The sequence below is a fragment of the Cydia pomonella genome, chromosome 10, assembly GCF_033807575.1.
Source record: "Cydia pomonella isolate Wapato2018A chromosome 10, ilCydPomo1, whole genome shotgun sequence".
Taxonomy (NCBI): Eukaryota; Metazoa; Arthropoda; class Insecta; order Lepidoptera; family Tortricidae; genus Cydia; species Cydia pomonella.
Window position 1 is genome coordinate 16,515,438 of NC_084712.1, and position 24,743 is coordinate 16,540,180.

General features: G+C 37.3%; 2 protein-coding genes across 7 annotated transcripts in view; one reads left to right on the plus strand and one right to left on the minus strand.

Moving 5' to 3' along the window:
- The window catches only part of LOC133522300 (galactokinase-like), a 95,892-nt gene that overhangs the window by 29,426 nt on the left and 41,723 nt on the right, over nt 1–24,743 (plus strand). The window lies entirely within an intron of this gene.
- Nucleotides 105–13,428, minus strand: LOC133522304 (uncharacterized). 6 transcript variants are annotated; one of them, XM_061857598.1, is made up of 5 exons: nt 12,224–12,525; nt 11,961–12,056; nt 10,158–10,324; nt 1,466–1,536; nt 105–1,027 (listed from the first exon to the last, which is right to left on the minus strand). In XM_061857598.1, exons 3-5 carry the CDS (start codon nt 10,189–10,191, stop codon nt 752–754), a joined length of 381 nt encoding a protein of 126 aa, XP_061713582.1. In that variant the 5' UTR covers nt 10,192–10,324; nt 11,961–12,056; nt 12,224–12,525; the 3' UTR covers nt 105–751. The 6 variants fall into 6 exon arrangements, with proteins under 6 accessions (XP_061713582.1, XP_061713581.1, XP_061713580.1 ...); XM_061857597.1 differs by having other exon boundaries at nt 10,158–10,321; nt 11,937–12,056; XM_061857596.1 differs by having other exon boundaries at nt 11,937–12,056.

Here is a 24,743-nt window from a genome sequence, read left to right on the forward strand (position 1 = left end):
TATTATTTAGCGAAAAGGGACTAACGGCCCGATGTGAAGAATGAGATACGATAACGATAAGTTCTGTGTTCAGCGTTGGAGGTGATGGAGACCGAATACCAAAGCAGAGAATTACAATATTTATATTTAATGTTAACAGAAGGCTAGTTGAGAAAAGTGATTTAATCTACACACATGTAGAAGCTTATATAGTCGCGTACAGCGCCACACTATGGATTGTTTATGAACTATTGCATACATTGATATGGCTAAGCTTAGATAGCAAGTACACAAGGTTTCGGTAGATGTCACCTTAATTAGGTACATTTCATAGGTGGTGCCACCTACCGACGATAGAGAGACTTAATCTATCTAGATTAGGTAAGTAGGTATTTAGGTATTCTAATACCTAAACTTGTTAAGATAGGTCTTAACATTTTGCCACCCCTTGAAATAGTTAATGTTTTATGCGTAACATTAGGTATTTCAAAGAATAGGCTTTGTACATATGTATTTACCTATTAGTAAGTATGGGCAGAGTTCTTTGTTATGGATTATAGTTAGGTAATAACTTACATTAAAATTAGAGCTGTGCCCATTCTTATAAATGAAACAACAATAGGACATGTTTTTTATTTTAAATAGGGAGTAGGTATTCTAATTCTATACATAGGTATTAGGTAAGTAAGGTATTTAAGGTACTTAATCATACTTATTAGGTACTTAATTATAATTGTTTGAATGTTACATTAGGTTGGTAGGTATTTACTATTTATATAACTTGACCCGAAGTAGGTAATGGACAAATGTTATTGAACGCGCGTTGGATGTCTCCTCTGGTGGTTCGGATGATGGCTACCCTGGTGACGCCATCCCGCCCCGGCTGCGTCGCGACGATCTTGCCCAGCCTCCACCGGCAGGGTGGCAGGCGTTCCTCTCGTACCAGGACGACGGTGCCGGCTGCGAGGCTTGGGCCGCGCGCGCTCCTCCATTTCGTGCGTTCCTGCAGCGTTCCGATGTAGTCACGTGACCAGCGCCGCCAGAAGTCCTGGGTGATTTGTTGCAAAAGTTGATAGTGAGTTAATCGGTTTTTTGGTACATGGTTATAGTCTTCGTCAGGAAGTGAATTTGGTGCTTTTCCAATTAAAAAGTGAGCTGGCGTGAGGACAGGATAGTCAGGATTTGAACTAGGTAAGGGACACAATGGCCTTGAATTTACAATTGATTCTACCTGATGTAGGATAGTTACAAATTGTTCATAAGTTAACAAAGATAATCCTAACACTCTTTTTAAATGGTATTTGGTAAGTTTTATACTAGATTCCCATAGGGACCCCATATGAGGTGTATAGACAGGAATGAAACTCCATTTTATGCCCTCGTCTGCGCAATGAGATACTAGTTCGCTCGAGCTGTCCTGTAGGTATTTTTGTAAATCTTTCAGCTCGTTACTAGCCCCGTGAAAAGTTGTTGAATTGTCACTCACCAACTCCTTCGGTTTACCTCTCCTGGCTATGAAACGTCGCAGCGCCGCCAGGAAATTAGCCGACTCGAGCCCTGTAATTAATTCGAGATGAATTGCCTTCGTTGCAAAACAAATAAATACTGCGATATAGCACTTATAGACCTTGTAACCACGTCCTGTCCTATCTCTAATGTTATAAGGTCCTCCATAATCTATACCAGTGATAGCAAAAGGGGGAGATGGGATTCGTCCGCCTACGCGAATGAGTCCGTCCTTCATGAATGGGTGTAAAGATAATATTTTTGATTTGTTAAGAACCGGTTTGTTGTTTTGCAACAATTTATATTCGTGTGGGAATGATTGCATTTGTGCATGTCTAATTAATGTGTGATCCGATTTTTTTAACTCGTCTACGGACAATGGTCCTGTTAACTTTCTATTTGGATTAATTGTGCGTGTTTTATTTTTTGTGTTATATACATATAAATCGAAGTATGTATGCTAATACATGAATAAGTGTTTTATCGCTTGACCACCTGTGGAAAAGATATTGTATCGTATCGTTAGATTTTGTGTTAATAGCCAAGGTGAGTGTTACATCAACGTCGCTCTTGGCTTCGGGTGCATGATCCAGTGACTCAGAATCCTGGGTCGGCCATGTGTCCGAACTTTGAGTTAACCACGCCGGCCCGGACCACCATAACTGGTTGTTTTCCAGCTTGCCTGGTGCTACTCCTCGGGACAAAAGGTCGGCGGGGTTATCCTCCGAGCGGACCCAGGACCAGTCGTGCTTGTTTGTAAGTGACAATATTTTTGTGACTCTATTACTAACAAAACAAGTTAATTTAAGGTTACTATTTTTAATCCAACATAATGTTATTTTTGAATCTGACCACAGGTTGATTCTGGAAATGTCACATTTTAACGCTCGTTTTACTTTGTCTACATGTGTCGCGAGTAGTAGACTTGAACAAAGTTCCAAATTTGGAATAGTCTGGGACGTAATTGGGGCAATTTTGGATTTTGAGTAAAGTAGGTGAACTTGAATGTTTCCTACCCTATCGCTCGACCGTATATAAATGGCAGCGCCATAAGCTTTAATACTACTATCACAGAACCCATGAATTTGTATCGTTACATAATTAGGTATGACTGTACATCTCGAAATTTTCAATTGGTTTAATAAAAACAAGTCTCGATAGAATGTGTTCCATTCTTGAATCAAGTCTTGTGTTAATTCGGTATCCCAATCTAATTGAGCCTTAAATAATTTTTGGATAAATATTTTGGCTACTACAATTACTGGGGCCTTATTCGAGATGCACAACTGTCAAATTTCGCGTCCACATCAAATCAACACTTGATTCTATCGCATGTTGATTGTATCAAGTGTTGATTCTATCAACTGTGGATATTATCATTTGGAACAATCAAAACTCATTCATAGAAAAAATAATCAAACAAAAATCAACTTTGTTTATTACTACTATATAGTTTGAAATGGCTCTGAACTCGAAGTGGTTCGGTTTGATTTGATTGTCACCTGACTGTGGATTGCTAATGTCAAATTTTGACAAGTGTTGATTTTATTGCTAGACTTTTTTGTCCATGGGCTTGGGCACCATCTTGGATTTTTTGACGTACGACAGGGAATACCCTTCCTTTCCTACAATATATGGCATAGAGTAAAGCGTCTTTTTTTTTTAAACATAAGTTTACAGGAATCACCGACATCTTGTATTCGATAGGATAAGTAATGCGCTATGAACAATGCGGCGGCGAGTAGTGAAACTGTACCTGACAACGTCAATCAATTAAAAAGTGACCACACAGTTGATGGTCGATAAAGGCGATTATTAATTGAATTTTAACGACAATAAAGAACTATTGACATGCGATCTTTTTGTTGAACCCACACCTACACGTCGAATAATGCTCGCTCCACATATTCTCCTATAAACGCTCAAAATTGTAAAAAAAATTGATGCAATTTACTACACCCAGTCTCAAGTTGCTTCTAAACCACGTTCACGAACCAAGTTGTAACCTAACACATCTGTAAATATAAGGCATATGATTTAGAGATAAAGTCCGTTTTTTTTAAATTACGAGATGGTTCATGAATAACCTTTATTACTATAAAAATAATACTACATTTGTCAAAAGTTTTTTCTGTATTGCGCTATTACATAATGCATAAAATTGATATAAAGATAGGTACCATAGTAGCTCGCTCACTTGGTCTATCAACAACTATTTTAATGCTCTTTGTACTCGTATACGCGACCCCATTGTATGTACAGTCGCCATCAGATATATCGGAACACATGTATGAGATCTCAAATTATTAAGATAAGACCTACTGTACTCTCTATATTACTTACCAAGACCTAAGTACCTATTATTTATATGTACCTACACAAAGAGAATTCCTATGTTAAAAGGAGATTAAATACATATTTTGTTATTCAACTACAAATAAAATAAAATTTATCTTTTTCAGTTAACCCATTTTTTTACCGATTTCTTTAATAAAATAAAACATTAAAGTATTATGTGACTATATTTCATTGTCTTCGGTGTAGATTATTTACTGATGTTCCAATTTCCTGTATCAGTTTGGTACCAGGAAATATAAAAACTACACCTCTTCAAAAACTTTGCTGGTAGTTCGACATCTGTAAGTTTAAATATAAAACATGATAAAAACACTTAAGTCAAAAACGTATACATAAAATATTTGCCCTATATTCTGGTCGCTCGGTAGGGTGCTCAGAAGGCAGGGTGCATTTCCGCGCTGGTTAACAATGCTGATCCTCTGGTCACCAGAAGCCTATATAAGGCGCTCTCATAGAGCCACGCTAGTGCCCTAGAGTTTCAAATTCAACCCCAAGTGCCACAAATATGTAGTTACGGGTTTAAATTCTGGATCAAGAACATGGAATACTGTTCGCTAGTATGGCCATAGGTATTAGAAAAAAATAATAGTAGGAGACGGCCGTGGTCATGGTAGGTGGTACGTGGGCCAGGCAAGCTCTAAAATTATGCACCTATTTTACTATAACTTTGTTCACCTGTGTATATTTACTGTTTCAATGATAATCATTTTTAATATGTAGCCCGTGTAATCGGGCTGTATCATTGGTCTCATATTTTTTAACACAAAATCATAATTTTAATTCAATAATTAATGGTGTTTTACATATTAATCATTAATGTACCTATTTTGCAAAATTTTCTTGCATATAATAATATTGTTTACTTCAATTGACGTGTTTATTATTTTCGTTACTATGTCAACGTTAATACTTAAAAAATTATAACGTGAAGGTTGAGTCCGCAGTACAGTTACAGTTTACGTACATAGTGGCATTAGCACAGTCGGATTAGGACCAAACTCGAAATGTCTGAACAGTCATGAAATTTGGTATGTATGTATATACGTTAAAGGCCCCTTTTTCATGCCCACACCATTTGACATTTGGGTACCTCGAGGAACCGCAGCCATCTTGGAAAATGTGGACCATCCAGGAGAAATTCGCGTTTTACTCTAAATCTACGTTCTTTATTCAATAATCGTGTAAGGCAACATTCAAGCTTATAAAATTCTACATAAAATAGTTTTAGACATCTTTGTGAAAAAAAATGATCTTGCTTTAAAAAATACTTGCTAAACCCAGATTTAGCCCTTATACCCTTTCATGGGATATTCTCTTAATAGGAAACTTGGAAGAATAAAAATTCCACTTTTAACTATACATTTGTACATAATCTACCCCAATATCAATATTTTACTTGACTGCAACTTAACCAGAAAGTAGGGTTATGGGTATAAGTACTGAAGATTCAGGACAGCCTGTAGCTTAGGATACTGGACGGATTTTTTTAAATGACGTATTATTTAGCCCTAAACTTTTTTCTTCCGTTAATTTTAGTAACTTTGTATTGCATAGCACTTGTATACTAACTGTGGATCTACTGATGTCTGTTTTACTGTACTCCGCTCAATAGTTTAGGCGCTAGAAGAAAAAATATGATTTAATATTCGGAGTCCTCTCAAGGCGGCTGTATTGATTTTTCTTTAATAGAACAAGTAAAAGTAGGTTGTGAATGGCAAGAGGAATCTAACGATACGTCATTTAATAAAATCCGTCCAGTATCCTAATACCTAGCTACTGGGTGTACTGAAACATCAGTACTTACACCCATAACCCTTCTTTCTGGTTTAGTCGCAGTAGAGTAAAATGTTAATATTGGGGTAGACCACGTACAAATGTATAGTTAAAAATAGAATTCATATTCCTCCGAGTTTCCTTTTAAGAGAATGTCCCCTGGAAGTGTATAAGCGTTAAACTTAGATTCAGCAAGTATTCTCTATAACAAGATGTATTGTTCCGCAAAGATATCGAGGACTTTTTTGTGTAGAATTAATAAGTTTTAATGTTGACTGTTGTGTTGATGGTACACATTTTCCAAGATGGCTCGGATTCCTCGAGGTCCCCAAATGTTAAATGGTTTGGGCATGAAAAAGAGGCCTTTAATTTATATACATAATAAATTTCATGACTGTTACAGAGATTTCGAGGTTGGTCCTAATCCGATTATGCTACATTGTGCGTCCGCAGCAAATTCGGTTCTCTATACAAATGTAGTTTCGCTCTCATTTTAAATCGGCTAGCTAGATTGCTCTGAAACTTTGTACTTACAATAGGATATGGTATGTCTATGCCTATAATTAATTTAAAACATAAATGTGAAATGAGAGCCAATTAAGTTCAATATTAAGAATATGTGTCGTTGTTGACTCGCCGACAACGGAATTGAGATCTATATGGGTGCCATGTTCTATGCTGTGTAGAAAATCCTGAAATTATAAAGGATTTGTCTTGGCTAGTTTTTACGTATAGGCTACGTATCACCGAAACGTCACAAACACCACGAAGGTTCGGCTTGTACGGGCCCTCATTTTTCCTATATTCTTATACGCTGCGGAGACCTGGACTATCCGAAAGACAGAGGAGAAGACGATAGACGCCCTAGAAATATGGTGCTGGAGGAAAATGCTGGGGATATCCTGGACCGAGTTTCGGACTAATGTCTCCATCCTTAAAGAACTCCGTATCAAGCAGCGCCTTCCGACTCTCGTAAAGACCCGCATACTCAGTTTTTTCGGTCACGTCTCGAGGAGGAACAACGACTCCATAGAGCGTCTAGTGGTGCAGGGTAGAGCAAACGGAAAAAGACCGCGAAAAAGGCCACCTATGCGATGGACTGACCAAATAAAATCTGCCATGAAGGGTCCCCTGAACGCATTTGCCAGAATGGCCTCTAACCGCGAAAAATGGCGAGAAATCGTACGGCAAGCAACATCTGCGCCTGATATCAGCAGTTGACCACGACGCTCTGCAAAGAGTACAACGACAAAGAAGAAGAAGACGTATCATATTTGTCTAAAATTTGGTTTGTTGGTACACACACACAAGGGATAGTCTCTAGCTAGGTACGGGGTGCCACACTCGTCAGCGCGACGGCGATATTTTTTACCTTTTACCTAAAAATCTCAAATTTGTGTACGGGCTCACCTAAATTTAACAGATTCTAACTCACAGGGGGCTTTGAGCATGCTGTTGCGTTCGTTTTCAAATTTTGAAAAAAAAACTAGCCTAACAACAGAATAAATGCTTGTTTTTCCGCATTCTTCACTATATCTCCCTGTCTCACTATTATCTGACCTTCTAACCCAGAGGGGAAAATATACCTTATTGGGGATACTCCATCTTCCTCATGATAATATATTTTACTTTACTGAAAAGCAATCGGTACATGTTACAAGATGCACATTGTTAAGAGCCGGGGTTAGAACCCACGACCATTGGTTTTAAAATGAAGCTTTGTATATAATTTGTATTTTTATAATAAATCTGTTTTCTTGTTGACATTTTGTGGTATTGTATTGCTTTATGTTAATTGTCAAGATATTTTTTCATCCTGGACAATTGTCACATGCGTCACATGTACGTTTTTATGATAGATCTACATCGACGCAACTGCATGTCATTGTCAAAGAGCATATAATCACTACGTTTTAAGAGACGGGACTTCCATACTAGCGAGTGGAATCAGTTTGTTTCGCAAATCATTACCAAAATGTACGACAAAGAACTGTCAAAGAACCATAGTACCAACATAAGCGATTTAAATAGTGTAGTACGCTACACGCTTACGATTCTTATCGATATCGATAAAATGGGGAGGGTTGAAACATAGGCTCCTGTCTACAAATTTTGTACTCGAAATCAGGTTAGCATCGAGTCCACATTTAAGTTGTATGTTATATAGTGGATAGTTCTTAATTGGACTACTATCTGGTCGGGCTTAATGTGGACCCGAATTATTTACATACTTACATGTTTGAATAAATGTAACTTTTCTATGAGAAGATGTATCAGGTCTTCGTTCCCAACAAATTTGGCCCACTGCCTGCATCTGAAAACATACAGCCTTGGAAAAACATGACTTTATCTACAGTTTATATTCCATGTGTTTGCTAATGAGATGATCAACTGATTATTTCGCGCTAATATGCATCTATAAATCATGTTTTTCGGCATCCAGTTATCAACAACCCTTTATCAATGCTTTAACTTTTTATGTATTTATATGTCTGTTAATCATGAGAACGGGACTGGCCTTGTTGGCAGCGACCCTGCCTATGAAGCCGATGGTCCCAGGTTCAAATCCTGGAACGGGCATTTATTAGTGTGATGAGCATGAATATTTGTTCCTGAGACATGGGTATTTCCTATGTATTTATAAATACTTATAAATTAGGTCTATGTACATATATATATACATTATTACACAAACTGACTTAGTACTAAAGTATGAATGGCATGTGTTGGGGGTATATATATATATTGTTGTCTAAGTACCCACAACACATGCCATTCATACTTTAGTACTAAGTCAGTTTGTGTAATAATGTCCTATAATATTTATTTATTTATCATAAAAACAGATATTAATTTTCTTACATTTTAGGTTAATATATTAAATAATGACTAGATAAAAAAAATATGTTAACTAATGACCATTAATGCATAAGTAATAGATAATTTATGCATTGTTAATCTTCGACGAATTAATTATGGTCATATTGCATGCTAGTTCTAAGGAAATTTCACATATTTAATTAAATTATTTACACTGATATACAAATAAAACTACAGTTATCGATAGTTATAGTACATCCCTAGTTCACAACGAAAAATAATGTAAAATATCTAATTTTCGATGTGTTTATAGCCTGCTGACCCAAAATAAGGTCAAAAGTATCTAAAGCAATACTTACCAGTCTTCATCCAAGGGAAATTTCGCCATAAAATCCCTTTTTTCGTGATTTTCTCGAGTGGCTCGCTTGCCACATATTTCACACTTACTAAACCGTTTTCTCGCTGGCATTGTAATAAACTCGCTCTTTACTCTGATCACGGTTGACTATTTTCGATTTTTTCACTAAATAATAAAGAAATTACAGGAAATACCCGAACAAAACATTGAAGCCTTCAAAACAAACAAAGCAATTAGGCTGACAGTAGACTTGATGTAAACTTGACAGAATAAATAGCTCTGACGTTTTCTTTTTCTTCGTTGGCAATGATTTGCGAAACAAATTCCATACAAAACTTTTTTCTTCCTAGTTGCGTCAGCCTGATCGGAATTTGGCAGCTAACTCCATCTTGCGTCCAGTAGAAGAATCAAAATCGTACAGAAAAAACTACTCTCTGCCTTAGGATCCCCTTTTAAATGTCATAAATCCAAACATGGCAGCCATACCCATCGACAAAAAAGTCTACCGTTGATCTAATTTCATTTGACAGTTAACTAATACGTATTCGACACGCTTATATTTGACAACTAGAATCCTGACTAGAGCTGGGACTGCGTACCAAAAGTACGTCTCTGTTACTCGTACCAAAAGTACGTCTAAAATACCAGTTTTACGAGTATGACCCCCAATAGGCAGTTTACGTATTTGCCGTGCTTAGGCGTCTTACAAATAAGGATTATTTATACAAATATCGACTTATTATTTCGGTAAGGGTCGGAAATATGGTGACGTTTTGAGTGAAGGCTATGAATCTATTGTCATATTTTTGTTATATATTATTACATTATTTTTAGATACAACAGACACCCAGACGACCATCTGTTAACAAAATTTTATTTTACCTAAAGTAACGGTAAGAATGGAGTTACGTGGTGATAAAAGTTTCTTATTTGTTTTATTTCAGAAATCAAAGTCCGTACTTTTAAATACTCTACAAGCTAAAAGTAGTCTATTACAAATAACCTGTTCCAAAAACTATTCCGGTACAACGCCCCGCCTCTAGTGTGGATATTGTTCACTGACAGGTGGTGATAATAGCAATTCGACAAGTCACAATATTTCTCACATCAAATGGAAATCAACACGAAACGTCACTTTTAGCATGTCGAATAAGGGCCCTGGTCCCGTCAAGCCTAGGGGGTCGAAAATGGACGAAATTACCCCTAGTACCTTTCTTTTGGTGATTGGGTGTGAAATTTGGTTTTCTTTAATAGTATACATAAGCTTATCTGTGTCACTAGACCACGCTAAGCCTAGAACCTTATGTGTTTTATCTCCAAATTCGATTGCAGATGTGTTTTGGTGTGTGTGTGTTCCGCTCACCCGATTTATGACAGCTTCGGAGTTGGACTTCCATTTCCGCAGCGTGAAGTTGGCGCCCTGCAGGATCTCGTTCACCTGTGTTGCAGTTTCAGCTACCTGATTCTCGTCGTCGCCGCCGGCGATAAAATCGTCCATGTAGAACTGGTTCGCTATGGCCTCTGCAGCTGCTGGAAACGTGTGTTGGTTCTCGTTTGACAATTGTAACAAACATCTGGTTGCTATATGTGGTGCTGACTTTAAGCCGAAACTTAATGTGGTCAGCATATAAATTTGGAGTCGTTGGTGAGTATTTTCCCGCCAAAATATGCATTGTAGGTATTGTTGATTTGGTTTCACATAAATACATCTGTACATTTTTTGTATGTCGGCATTAATAACATATTGGTACTTTCGGAACCGTAGAAGTATATTTATGAGTTCGTCCTGTTTTATTGAGCCTTTGTACTGGATATCATTCAAAGAAACGCCGTTATCGGTGCGGCATGAGCAGTCAAAAACAATGCGAATAGGGGTAGAGGGGGAGTCGCGAAAAATCGCTTGGTGGGGTAGAAAATTACATGGGCCATCATAATTATCTCGTAATTTAATCATATGGCCAGCTTGTTCGAACTCGCGCATGAAATTCACATATTTATCTTTAAATTCGGGGTTCCGCTCGAACTTGGTTTCTAAAGTTTTGAACCTCCGATATGCTATGTGCCTAGATCGACCTAGTTTGGTAGGTGGTTGCTTTAATGGAAGTTCAATTTCAAAATTACCTTCAGAGTTGTGAGTGTGAGTTTTCAGAAATATATCCTCACATTGTTTTTCATCATAAGGTAAATTTGGTGCGGAACCCTCCTCTATTTCCCAAAACTTTTTTAATTGCGTTTCAACTGTAATTTTACATTGAATAGCAGACTCGGATTTTTTATGTACGGGACCCGTGACTAACCATCCCAGTCGCGAGCGCCTCAGAACCGGTAATCCGGGCCCGAGCGAATATTTACCGGTAAGTAGTAAATCGAAGAATATCTCCCCACCGATAAGCAAATCTACATCTTGAGCTAAGTTAAACTCGTCATCAGCTAACTTATAACGCGACGGAATGTGCCAACGTTGCACGTTTGGTATTTCGATATTGGTAGTACAAATTGTAGGCGTAATAAAACAGAACAAATTCGTTGTAAAGTTACCGTCTAAGGAATGGAATGTTACGTCACACGATTCTACGACGCTAGACACTTTTTCATTGAAACCTATGACGTTTAAGGCATTTTGTTCCTTATTTAATTTTAACCTTTTTGCCGCATTTTGGGTAATGAAATTTTCTTGGGAGCCATTGTCTAAAAATGCTTTTAGTTTATGCACATTGTTATGCTTATCCCTAACGAGCACTTGGGCTGTTGTGAGGAAAACTGATCTATTTCGCGCATTGTTTATTTGTTTTTCGATTATAGTGTTATTCGACAGGGTAGTCTCGATTTGACTAGAACTCGGTTGTTCGTCGATTAATGTTGATATTGGTAATCGCGTTGGTATGGGGTTACTACCTACATGAGTGTTGGTATTTGGTTTGTGTAGTAACGTATGATGCTTGCCCTTACATACTCGACATGTACTGGCCCTGCAGTTTGTTAAGACATGCGTTCCGGACAAACAATTAAAGCATAATCGTAATTTATTCACGGCTCGGATTCGCGCGATAACGTTTAATGCAATAAACTTTGGACACTGATTAATATAATGTGTACTCGAACAATACGGGCACTGGTTGGATTTAAACTGTTTTGAGGTTACCTTAATAGGTTCGGACGTGGTTACCATGGCCTTCTTGGAAGTGCTGGGTGCGTCCGATGGTACTGCTGGGCTGGTCGCTTCCAGCCGGTCAGCTCGGTTCTTTAGAAAGTTTTTGAAATCCTGCAACGAAGGCAATTTTCTCAAATCAACACTATTCTCCCACTTTGATTGCAATCGGCTGTCTAACTTTTTAACTAGTAAGTGAATAATTGCGAGATCCCAATTTTCGGTAGGTACATTTAATGAACGCAAAGATCTCAAATGTTTGGAAATATTATCGCACAGACCTCTAAGACCCGAAGGAGTTGACGGTACCGGTTCCACGTCGAACAAGGCTCGCATGTGGTTGGAAACTAAACGTTTAGGATTGTTATAACGTTCACAAAGCATCTGCCATGCGAGCGTGTACCCTTCCTCGGAGAAATCGAGCGAACTAATTACCTCGAGTGCACCGTCTCGTAAACAACTGCGTAGGTATTTATATTTTACGATCGGTGCCAAACTAGTTTGATTGACTAGAGCATCAAATGTGTCTCGAAACTGCAGCCACTGCGTTAGGTCTCCATCAAAGCTAGGGAGGCTAATTTCGGGATATTTTATCGACTCACCGAGGGTTTGCTGCTGCGGGGCTTGCGGACTATGGTCAATTGGTGGTGATTCGGTATTTACTTTCGCCAGCAGCTTGCCCTTAGCGCTAAGTCGGTAAAATGTGTCCTCGAAAGACTCACGTTCGGCCTCTTGGGCCTCGATGTCACCTTCCTCGCTGCACAGTGTCTCGATCCGGTCCTGTGTCTCAGAGAAATCATGGTATAACTTTGGTAATTGATCTAGTCTTAAGCTTACGTCTAAAATTATTTCGGCCGTCAATGCGCTTGTGTCGATATTTTCTATGAATTTCTTAAATATAGTTAATTTTCGCTTATAGACACCTCGTTTACATTTTAACTGTTTAATTTCTAACTCCCCTAGAGTTATTTTGGATTTTTCTGTGTCATTACTCATGATTAAGAAAACGATTACAATTTACAATTGGTAGGGAGATTAAACGATTACAATTAAATTTGGTAGGGAGATTAGGTAAATAGGTTAGGAATTGCCAGCTCACTTGCCTTCTCGATTGAAGCTCGTGCGCGTGGTGTTACTTGGTGATTGCCCTCGCTTGGGCACTCCTTCTGCCTTGGATGTGGTACCACCCACGTGGTCCCTTTGGTAGTTGCGGTCGTCGTTCCCTGCTGCGGGCCGCGTGCCACGCACGTGGTTCCGCTTTGGTGGCTCGGTCGGCGCCTTTCGCGTTGGCTCAGGCCGCTCGATCGAGTGGTGTGGTCGCCTCCTAGTCCCCTCTTTAGCTTCTTCAGGTCGGCGGAGCCCCACGCGGTCGCTGCCTACGTGGTAACGTTGCTCTCCCGGCCTAAATCAGGAAACGCGGCGATTCCTCGACGTACCGGCTTGCAAATTATACTAAATTTACTAGCGATTCGCTTGTTTATACTAAGATTAACCGCGATTTAAACTAGGGGTCACCATATGTTCAGCGTTGGAGGTGATGGAGACCGAATACCAAAGCAGAGAATTACAATATTTATATTTAATGTTAACAGAAGGCTAGTTGAGAAAAGTGATTTAATCTACACACATGTAGAAGCTTATATAGTCGCGTACAGCGCCACACTATGGATTGTTTATGAACTATTGCATACATTGATATGGCTAAGCTTAGATAGCAAGTACACAAGGTTTCGGTAGATGTCACCTTAATTAGGTACATTTCATAGGTGGTGCCACCTACCGACGATAGAGAGACTTAATCTATCTAGATTAGGTAAGTAGGTATTTAGGTATTCTAATACCTAAACTTGTTAAGATAGGTCTTAACATTCTGTTTTAGATAAGTTCTCATTTATAAATATCGTTTTTATGTCGTATAATTGGCAGAAGCAGCTCGATTCGGGCAACCAATGTCACTTCAACGTTAGAAATATCCTAAATAGATCTTATTGGGAACACAGAGGAATCGAAATATACGTCAATTTTGACACGTCATTTAGTTATCGATCTTTTAAAGATCATTCCAAGATCTTAAACGTGTCTTAATCATTCTTCGAATCGGGCCGTTAATCGCGTATAATTGAGTTTTTAAATTTACTTTCGACGTTTTAACCATAAGGCTCGCCCTGTCAAAAAGATATCAGATCTCTTGTAGAGCCAAGCTTCTAACTCTACAAGCCTTAACTTCACAAACTCTACTCCGCTTGAATGTAGGTACCAAAACATAATATTATAGCGGACCAAAACGAAAAGCTGCATTCAGGAGATATGTAGCCCAATTGGAACGTACACTGACATCCGAACGATATCTAAATGATGTTATTTAGTTACCGTGCGTCTTGCCGGCGCCTATAAAATAAATAAATATTGGACATTTTTACACAAATTGACTAAGCCTCACAGTAAGCTCAAGAAGGCTTGTATTGTGGGTACTCAGATAACGATATATATAATATATAAATTCTTAAATGCATAGAAAACAACCATGACTCAGGAAAAAATATCTGTGCTCATCACACAAACATCAAGGGTGCGGGGTGTAAGGGTTGGCAACGCGCATGTAACTTCTCTGGAGTTCCAGGCGTCCATACGCTACGGTAACCGCTTCCCACCAGGCAGGCCGTATGCTTGTTTGCCATCGATGTAGTATTAAAAAAAAACACAAGTAAATACCCTTCCTGGGAATCGAACCTGGGTGCGAGCGCCACTGCGTCGCATTTGCGACACATACAATAAAAGCCTCGTCTCGGTCGACATCTTTAACACTACCAAAATTAAATTTAAAAAGCAAATCCTTGGAATAATCCCAGAAGACTGATAGTTAATAAGTCACATCATATGTTAATTAGATTACCTTTTTTTTTCCTTGCAAAAATAGTAATCCAATAATTGTTATTTGTAAATATAGCCTTTATACATAAGATGCTATAAATTGTTTGTTTATGTTTACCAACATGCAATAGTTTGTGCCAATAGAAAATAGATATTCATATCATAATTAGAATAAGTAAACTGAACTGGACTGTGTATCTCGGTGAGGACTGTCGTGGAGGAAAATGCATGTTTTATGTGTAAGTTAGTTTTAATAGAACCTTATGTACATTTTACTCTGTTTGTTCTCCTAATAAATAAAATAAAATAAAATAAACCCAGAACCATCGGCTTCATAGGCAGGGTAACTACGGACTAGGCCAGACCGGTCGTTAAGCAAACAAAGCAACAAGCATAGTTAAATAAAAACTTAACAGATTGACCAATTTCACACATAGGCCGTCAGGCCATCAAACAGCAATTCAAAGTTTAGGTATGCGTATGTATTCCATCTTCGAAACGTCAAATCAGATAAAAAGTCCACTTAGCAGTTTCCCGCAGGCTCACAGTTATAGCTAGGGTTGCCACTCTAACTACATTTCAGTTGTGCGTATCTTATAATGTGTGTAACATTTTTGTAACTGGAGGAACTCGTATTGGAATTGGACGAAGGAAGTATTTATATTGGAGCGCGCTATATTATGAACACTTGGCAGTATATAACTTCAATATATATTATTGGTATCTTCTAAAATATAGTTAATATGAAGGCTTTCGTGTTAAGTAAATAGTGATATAAATCATGCCAAATTATGGCAGCAGTGTAATTCTCTTAATTTGTACTGTGCGCAATGGATAATTTTGTTTAGGCAATTGACGCATGGCTTAAAATAAAAGTGCTATCACAAAAAACGGTGGCTGATTAGATTATACAGTTTTACTACACTTCGGTATATGAATTTGTCAAGTTTTTCTTCTAATAAACAAAGGCGCTTGATGTATTATATTTTAAGAAATTTGGCAGCATTAATGATAACTTATTGACGCCAAAAAGAAGCTGTAAGAAAAGGCACTTTTAAAATTAGTGAAGGTCAGTAAAAAGGGCAGCTAAACGGATTCTGATTCGGCAAAATTATCTTTTAATAGGGCCTTAATTGGATAGGTATCGTCTATTAGTAGATAGCCTACGCAAAATCCTCAGAAACTACACTACACTGCACTCTATTTTTATTTAATTACACAAAAACAAAGAAATAATCAAATATAATAAAGTACTTAAACTAAAGGTAAAAAATTTGGCCCAAATCGACCAGGCCAAGCCAAGAAGGCTGGTCGTATTTCGCCGCTGTATGGCGATACTTATGCGCTGTGCGAAATAGTCGCTAGCCCTCTGGTCGCCCGTATCTAAGACCTTTTACAGAGCGAGAGGTATCCTATATCATATAGAACTTTAAAAACAAACGTGGTTTTGGGATAGACGAAATACTCAATACTTAATATTTTATTGCAAATTCACAAAGTAGTACTGTCCACATTAATTAAAATTTGTGAAGACTACTTTTTACTACCATTAAACGAACTAATTGACCTATCATGTAAAGAAAGTACTTTTCCGAAAAATAGTCAAAACAGCCAAAATAAGACCGGTCCTAAAAAAAGGAGGAAAAATACTGATCTCACGTAGTATAGACCTATTGCCGGAAATGTCAATATTTTTCGAGAAATCTATGTCAAATCGTATCTACAAGTACCTAGAAAAAAATTGTATCATGACAAAAATCAATATGGCTTTAGAAAAAAAAACACTCTACTCTAGCCATATATAAATTATGTCCAAGCATTACTACACCATAGATGTTTATACAAGATGTTTGGATTTTTTTATACAAGAAAATAAAAATTTCGGAAATGACATCTAAAAATATGATATATTGTTAGATAAATTATATAATTAGGGGATTCGTGGAAATGTTTACAAATCGTATTTTGAAAACCGTACACAACATGTACAAATAGACCATTATAATGAATACATAAGTGCAAAATATATATGTCTATATAATCGGAAATTTGTTACGCCAGAGGTTCAATACCACAGGGTAGTGTGTAGGGATGCATTATCCATACTACCTATATTCTTAATACCTATATTACAATGAGTCGCCAAAAGCATTAAACATCACATGTGTAGTATGCGCGGATGACTTCTCTGATGTTTAGTACTTACAATATCGATCACTGTAATAAGAATATAGAAAATACTCTCCCGACAGTAGACAATTGGCTCGTAGATCACAATTTAGAAATACGAGTACATTCTAAAACAATACAATTTCGATCATCGAATTTAAATTGTCGTGAGGCACACTTGCGATTTGCGAGCGAGTTGAAAGCGAAGCGAGCACGCAGTGAGTTCGCCGCGAGTGCGTAACGATCTCGCCGCGAGCGCGTAACGAGTTCGTCGCGAGTGCGTGGCGATTTCGCCGCGAGCGCGCAGCGAGTTCGCCGCGAGTAGAAATGGGCCGCCGTGCTGTATATTCGTCAGCAAAATTCATTTCTACCCAATTTAGTTTATTCTCTATCACGTTTATTATCTACGACTGTCAGCGGAAGCATGTCATGTTGGATCACTTGTAACAATTCGTAAAATGTAAGTCTTGACATTTGCAGGTAGGAACGAAATTTTTGGGATTATTTTTTATTCGTTTGCAAAACAGAACATAGTAGTCACTCTCTTGCAGTCGATTAATTATAAATGGATCCTCCCAAAACCGTCTCTTCTGTCTTTGTTTTTGTTTCTTACGTCTCCGAAGCAATAAAGCTAATAGAAGTGTTTCCTCGTCGGAATCCATTTTGTAACTGACTGTCCAAGACTCAGGTCACTATCAGCGATTTTCCCGCGAGTACGCTGCGAATTCGTTGCACGCTCGCGGCGAAATCGTCACGCACTCGCGGCGAACTCGTAACGTGCTTTCAACTCGCTCGCAAATCGCAAGTGTGATAAGGCCCTAAGGTAGGAGGATGAACTCCCTGCCGACGGCGAGCGCTGCGCTGATAGAAAGCGGCCATTGGCATTATGACAAACAATTCTTCCGAGCACAGCCAAAGCAATCGGTAATTCGGTAGAATAAACACAAGGACGTTAAGTCTCTCTTATCTACATCTTAACATCAAGTAATGGTCAAATAGAAGAAGTAAAATGTTTTACTCTATTAGGCATCGCAATAGGCATAAACCTAAATTGGAAATGCAAACTATGTATAATAATTAATAATTATACTCGGTAATTTCAAATACGAAATGGCACTTTTAGCATGATACTATGCTCACGCATATGCCTTGCTTCGGTACGGAGTCATTTTTGTGGGGGACCAGGATAGACGCTGAAGACTTGTTAATGTTGCAGAAGAACTGCCTTTTGCCTTTTTTTATATGCGGCCTGCAGGAACGTGTAGACCTTATTTCAGAGAGTATACTTAACTTGCTCACTCTTCCATCAATCTTTATTTAGAGGTTGGTGTGTTCGTCATGACCACATGCACTTTGTCTGTGAAATGAAGGCGAAGGATAGTTATTCACTCATTATGAAAACACACTTAGTTTTCCAAAATCAAATTTAACAATGCAAAGAAACAGTCCACATGTCAGATTCATAAGACGATAATAAATTTCCCCGAAGCATATAAGCAAAGGCCTTATATTTTAACGTACTCAATTAAGGCCCCGTAGGTTTGTGTTTTTCTCGCACTCTCATTGGGCATAAGCGTGAGCGAGATGGATGTGCATGCTCGGGACCGCGGATATTATGTTTTTGAATTTTAATTTGTTGTAAGTTAAAAAAAAGAAATAAATTAAAATCGCTAACTTCCCTAAAAAAATTAATTGCATATTTTTAGAATCCTTTTTCATATTTCTAGCTTTTGCGTATAAGTTGGTACAATTTGTTAAGGGCCGTTTCAGACCTATGTTCATGATTTTTTTCGAGCGTAAAAGTCAAAAAATCAGGATTCGAATCGCTGAAGTCCCTAGAAAAAATCCTCAAGTTTGCAAACTAAATCTTAGGCAAACCGTATTGTTAACTAAAAAGCAGTAGGTACAATTTTTAACAAAACTCCGCTTTTTGGACCTACGGCATCTTAAAGAATTTGCTTACAGAAAAGCTTATTACACTATTTATTGTAGACCACTTTTCCACATGAACCCAATACCTATATTATCGCAGTTTTATTTTGTTGTAAGTTGTATTATTTAATCGCTTTAGATTAGAAGAATAATAGCACCGTAATTCGAATATCCTGTTTGTTGTATTATATATTAAATTTAAAACATCTATTTGAGCTTTCTTATTACTGTATCAGCCTAAATTCGACTTTTTAATAGTTTCTTTGAAAGAGAAACGTTGAGTCACGGCCATTAGTCGAACTATTGAGGTGTTTGGCTAAGTTATTTGAAATGTAATTTTTGCGTAATTTTTCGGGTCAGTTTTTTTCTTCGTATTTTGTGAAAAATAACTATGACATGAAAAACGCTTTCGAAATAGAATTTGAATGATACATAAGGCGCCAGTTTTAAGTAAATGGTTTAGAAGAAATAATATACCTATTAAAACAAATAGGACCAGGAATATGACGCCCCCAGTAGGATAATGACGGCTGGAAGGAGAATTTTTTAGTTGGTTTGAGAAAATAACCACGAGATATGATATAAATTTAAATTGAAGTGGAATGTTATAAAAGGCATCAGCTGAAAGATAATAATTTATGAAATTATTATCAATGAAAGTTGTAAAAAGTAGGAAAATGATGCCTGTATAAAATAGTAATTTAATAAATGCATTAAGCATGTTTATACATGTTTTGGCTATGTTTGTCATTTTGAAGTTTTATGAGGACGAACATAGCGCATGAATAGCACACTTCATGAGCAGCTTAATACTTTATAGATGTACTTCTACTTATTTTTCTGACTAAACACAACTAAAGTATTTAAATCATAATGTCGTTAGTATCTTCGGTTACTTAAATATTAACAGGTATTTGAGAGAAGTCGTATTCAGACAAAACGTGTGATACACGACTATTATAAATACGTGATTACGTCCCGTTTTGTAATAATATATTTACATCTATTACATGATTAAAAAATATTAGGAAGTATTTTTATTACTAGTTTGGTAATAACACGCACATGACACTTAAACTTTGCACTTTGAAAATACACTCTTATATTGTCTGGGATCTTAATTTTTTTTTATTTAACTTCTTGATTAATTCCAGCTACGTTTCGAGGAAGGGCTTGTTTGTACATTAAGAATGCATGTTATGTCATAAGTTAGTGTTGTTATGCCCTTGCAGGGTTCATGGGTAACTGTATTAAGTAGTTTTTAAGAACTGTATACTAACATGAGCGCAATTAACAATTTTAATTTTGATTAGAAATTACTTCCACAGAAATATATTATAAATATTATAATTTAAACGATAAGACCTACTTATGAGATGCGCAATGAGATAATTAGACATCATCTTGCATACAAATAAGTTTTTGCCAAAAAATCATCTTTGGTACAAGCTTTTGTCGCTGTCTGTTTTTTTCTTTCAACAGGCAACTTAATACTCATCGAGCTAATTCTAAAAAAACCCAAACAAAAATAGGTTGCGTTGTTTTATCACAGAGTTCTATGGCCACCTCCTGTCTCCATTATCAGATCACCTCGATGGTACCATAATATTGCATTATCACCCGATTTACATATGTATAGAAATTTTCAGCTTCATCTGAAACCGGGAAGTGGGTCAAATTCAGTACACACGTCTAAGATGGGCATTTCGTACCTTCTTACCACATTCTAAGCCTTCTTTCTTAACCAACTATAGCGATGTATGTAATGTAAAAAAATACTGATTTCAAAAAAGTATGAGGTTGTCATTGCATCGAAATCTTCTTTTTTATCGTGTAAGCTATCTGTATCAGTGTACAGTCAAGTGCAAAAATATGTATCGAAAGAATCGTCTCATAAATATGGTACTACGCTCTTATTACACTGGAATAAGATGCTATGGGACATATTTTTAAGTAAGATGTGTACACCCATATTTTTACACTTGACTGTACCTAACCGCGTAACAATGTAACAGTTAGAAGTTGTATGTAACACTTATACGACTATACTATAAGTATATAAGGTAGTTAGGTACTAGTTACACGGCACGGTGAAATATTTAACGTCAACAACGTGAACGGAAATAAATACAGGTCTAGAACGAATGTACTTACGTTTAGAATAGAGCTATTTTTTAAGTAACCCTAAGCTTTCTTTCCTTTAGAGAATTCCAATCAAAAGTCTGATTATAAATAATATGAGAGGATGTCACAGAAGGCTGACACGTATTTAATAAAACAAACGGGGGAAAGGTCAGACCAAGGCTGTGGCGTTGCTTCGTGACTTTACTCAAGCAGCCTGACAGTACCAAGGGGTTTTCCCCCCATTCTTAACTTTGCTCAGGCACTTTTTAGGGTTCCGTAGCCAAATGGCAAAAAAAAACGGAACCCTTATAGATTCGTCATGTCCGTCTGTCTGTCCGATTATGTCACCGCCACTTTTTTCCGAAACTATAAGAGCTATACTGTTCAAACTTGGTAAGTAGATGTATTCTATGAACCGCATTAGGATGTTTACACAAAAATAGAAAAAAAACAATAAATTTTGGGGGTTCCCCATACTTAGAACTGAAACTCAAAAAATCTTTTTTCATCAAACCCTTACGTGTGGGGTATCTATGGATAGGTCTTTAAAAATGATATTGAGGTTCCTAATATCATTTTTTTCTAAGCTGAATAGTTTGCGCGAGAGACACTTCCAAAGTGGTAAAATGTGTCCCCCCCCCCCCCGTAACTTCTAAAATAACAAAAAAATACAAAAATACAAAATCTCTTTATTAACAAGGTAGAGGCAGTGTTGACAAACGTAGGTAATTATAAATTTTATATACATTGCGGTTAGATTAACAGTAGCCCTCACACTAGGTCAAGCCTGGGTCGTGAGGACTTTGGTGAGTCAGTAACAGCAAAACGAATTAACAACTAGTTGGTGCTATATAATACATGAGAAATTAAAAAATTACAAACTATGAGGTGATCAACTAAAATAATTAAAATAAGTTACATGCAGGTAAAGACTATAAAAAGGAGAATGAGTGGATGCAGAACATTACTTAATATTAATAATGATGAATAATACTACTGTTTGTGCGTGTGTGTATGTGCGTGTGTGTGTGTGTGTGTGTGTGTGTGTGTGTGTGTGTGTGTGTGTGTGTGTGTGTGTGTGTGTGTGTGTGTGTGAGTGTGTGTGTGTGTAGGTGGGTGGGTGTGTGCCTGAGTGTATTTTACTGCAAAGGTTTCAATAGCTCTTCAGTTTCCCTGTAAGAGAGAGAGGCTAACCACCTTCGGACAACAATTTGAAATTCCTTGAGTGTCATGTTTTGCACATTGAATAGTTTAGCTATGTGATTGTACACATATGGGTGGAGGAATTGAGGGAAGCGACGTGCATAAGGCGTTTCCGTTCTGTTCCGTGGAACGCGAAAAGTCCTTTTGCTGATGAGAGTAGCGAAGCCGGACGAGTTTATCGTGTTTCGATGCATTATCGTACCTACCCTATAGATAAACAATTGCCGAACCGAGAGAGAGCTGGATTGTATGAGGAGTTGATCTGTTGGAAATTGAAAGGGCTTTTTGTACAATGTTTTTAAGACGGATCTTTGTGCCCTTTCTATATTGAGCATCGTCGAAGTACCTGCCCCGCCCCATACCGATATACAATACCCCAAAATAGATTGACACAATGTGACGTATACTAGTCTTAGAACTCGATAGTCGGCACAGTTACGAATTAGCCGCATCACATCCGCAAGCTTTCTGACTCGTTGAGATAGAGATGCTGCATGCTCTTTAAAAGAGAAGTGTTGATCGATGTCTACACCTAGATAACAGAATGAAAAATCTAAAAAAAATATATGATATACATTGCCATGCAAACTTCCACCGAAAATTGGTTTGAACGAGATCTAGTAAGTAGTTTTTTTCAATACGTCATAAAATTTTGAAAAAAAAATTCTTTTCATCAAACCCATATGTGTGGGGTATCTATGGATGGGTCTTCAAAAATGATATTTAGGTTTCTAATATCAATTTTTTCTAAACTGAATAGTTTGCGCGAGAGACACTTCCAAAATGAAAAAAATTGTGTCCCCCCCCTGTAACTTCTAAAATAACAGAATGAAAAATCTAAAAAAAATATATGATATACATTACCATGCAAACTTCCACCGAAAATTGGTTTGAACGAGATCTAGTAAGTAGTTTTTTTTTTAATACGTTATAAATGGTACGGAACCTTTCATGGGCGAGTCCGACTCGCACTTGGCCGCTTTTTTTTTTTATGTATGTACCAAGTCACGACAGTAAAACTAATATTTTCACTAGAAAAGCAATCTCCTGCGCATACATTGTTTGAATTTCTGCCTATTTTAGTGACATCGACGGCTGGCTAGACTTTTATGTGACCGCCTTAAATTATACGAGTATACTCATAACGTGGAGCGCGCTATGTAATGAGCACTTGGCAGTTTCTAACATGACGTTCGTATTGAATTATTACATAATACATCCTCAATTGAGAAACTACTTACAATTAACACAACAATCCATTTTTTGATTTGGCCTTTGTGTTTTCGACTCTTTATTTTAGTAACATATATTATTTAAGTACTGTACCTGCATATAAAAAGGAGACTCTTTGATTTGATCTCAGGTCGCCATGAAATAATTAAGTAATACTAGATAAGTTTGTTGATGTAATTGACATGAGACATGAGTCGAATAGCTGATTGATTAGATTATAACAACATGTTTACTAGACCTAGGTGAAGGTATATGAATACCAACTTTTTCGTCTCACAAAAAACCGGCCAAGTGCGTGTCGGGCCACGCATAATGAAGGTTTTCGTACTTTCATATATACAAAAAGCCATACCAGGAAATTGGGCGTATCTTTCCGGCACGTCGTCGAACGTTTTTATAGAAAACTCATCAATGAGTCAACCGATCATAATATACTAAATAATTTTCGTGGAGAGTATTTATTAAGCTCTATTTTGTTATTTTTTTCATATTCTATACGCCCGGTTCAAAAGTTAGAGACTTATCTTCAAAAGTATAAAAAGTAGAGAGTAAGGGGACCACAATTTTTGACTATCGAAAGGATTATTTTATAAATGAATTCAATTCCTCAAAAACCTTTATAGAAACATTAACCTTATTTTAAAGAATTATCAAACGATGTTCATGTATCATATGTACATTTATATTAACTAAAAAAACACTTTTGGTTACCTATGTACATGATTTTACGGTATATGCCCCGCTTAAAAATATAAACTTAGTAGCGTCTCACAAAATACACGTATGATTACAATTTCAGTAGAAATATACCTTATAGTTTTTTAAATGAATGGCTGTAACAGACAGGTTCCATTTATGCCATTTTGGCTACGGCACCCTAAAAAGGCCGGGAAACATATTTTTTAAGAAAGTTGGCAGCCCTAATGATAACTTTTTGACGACCGAAAAGAAGATGTAAGGAAGGGTACTCGTAAAATTAGGAGAGGCCAGTAAAAAGGGCAGCCAAATAGATCCGGCAAAACGATCTCTAAGCGGATTAGTACTTACTTACTTTCCTTCAGACACAGGGCCTACCGCGAATCACGTTCGACGTGTTGCCTCCCTGTCACACTTACGTACAAATTTGTAAGTGCCACATCAGAGAGCCAACAAGTCGAACGTGATTCGCGGTAGGCCCTCAGATTCTATTTGGTTCTAAACGTGAACACCAATCCGTGTTAGCAGCTGACGCTGATTGGTGAAATATTTCTTGACTGTATATTTGTATCT

Coding starts and splice junctions, on each gene's coding strand:
- LOC133522304 (XM_061857592.1), bottom strand. CDS start 12,326: ATGCTTTGTGAACGTTATAACAATCCTAAACGTTTAGTTTCCAACCAC. Junction 1,537..12,223: donor AACTCCTTCGGGTCTTAGAG/GTCTGTGCGATA, acceptor AATTAATTACAG/GGCTCGAGTCGGCTAATTTC. Junction 1,028..1,465: donor GAGGTAAACCGAAGGAGTTG/GTGAGTGACAAT, acceptor CAAATCACCCAG/GACTTCTGGCGGCGCTGGTC.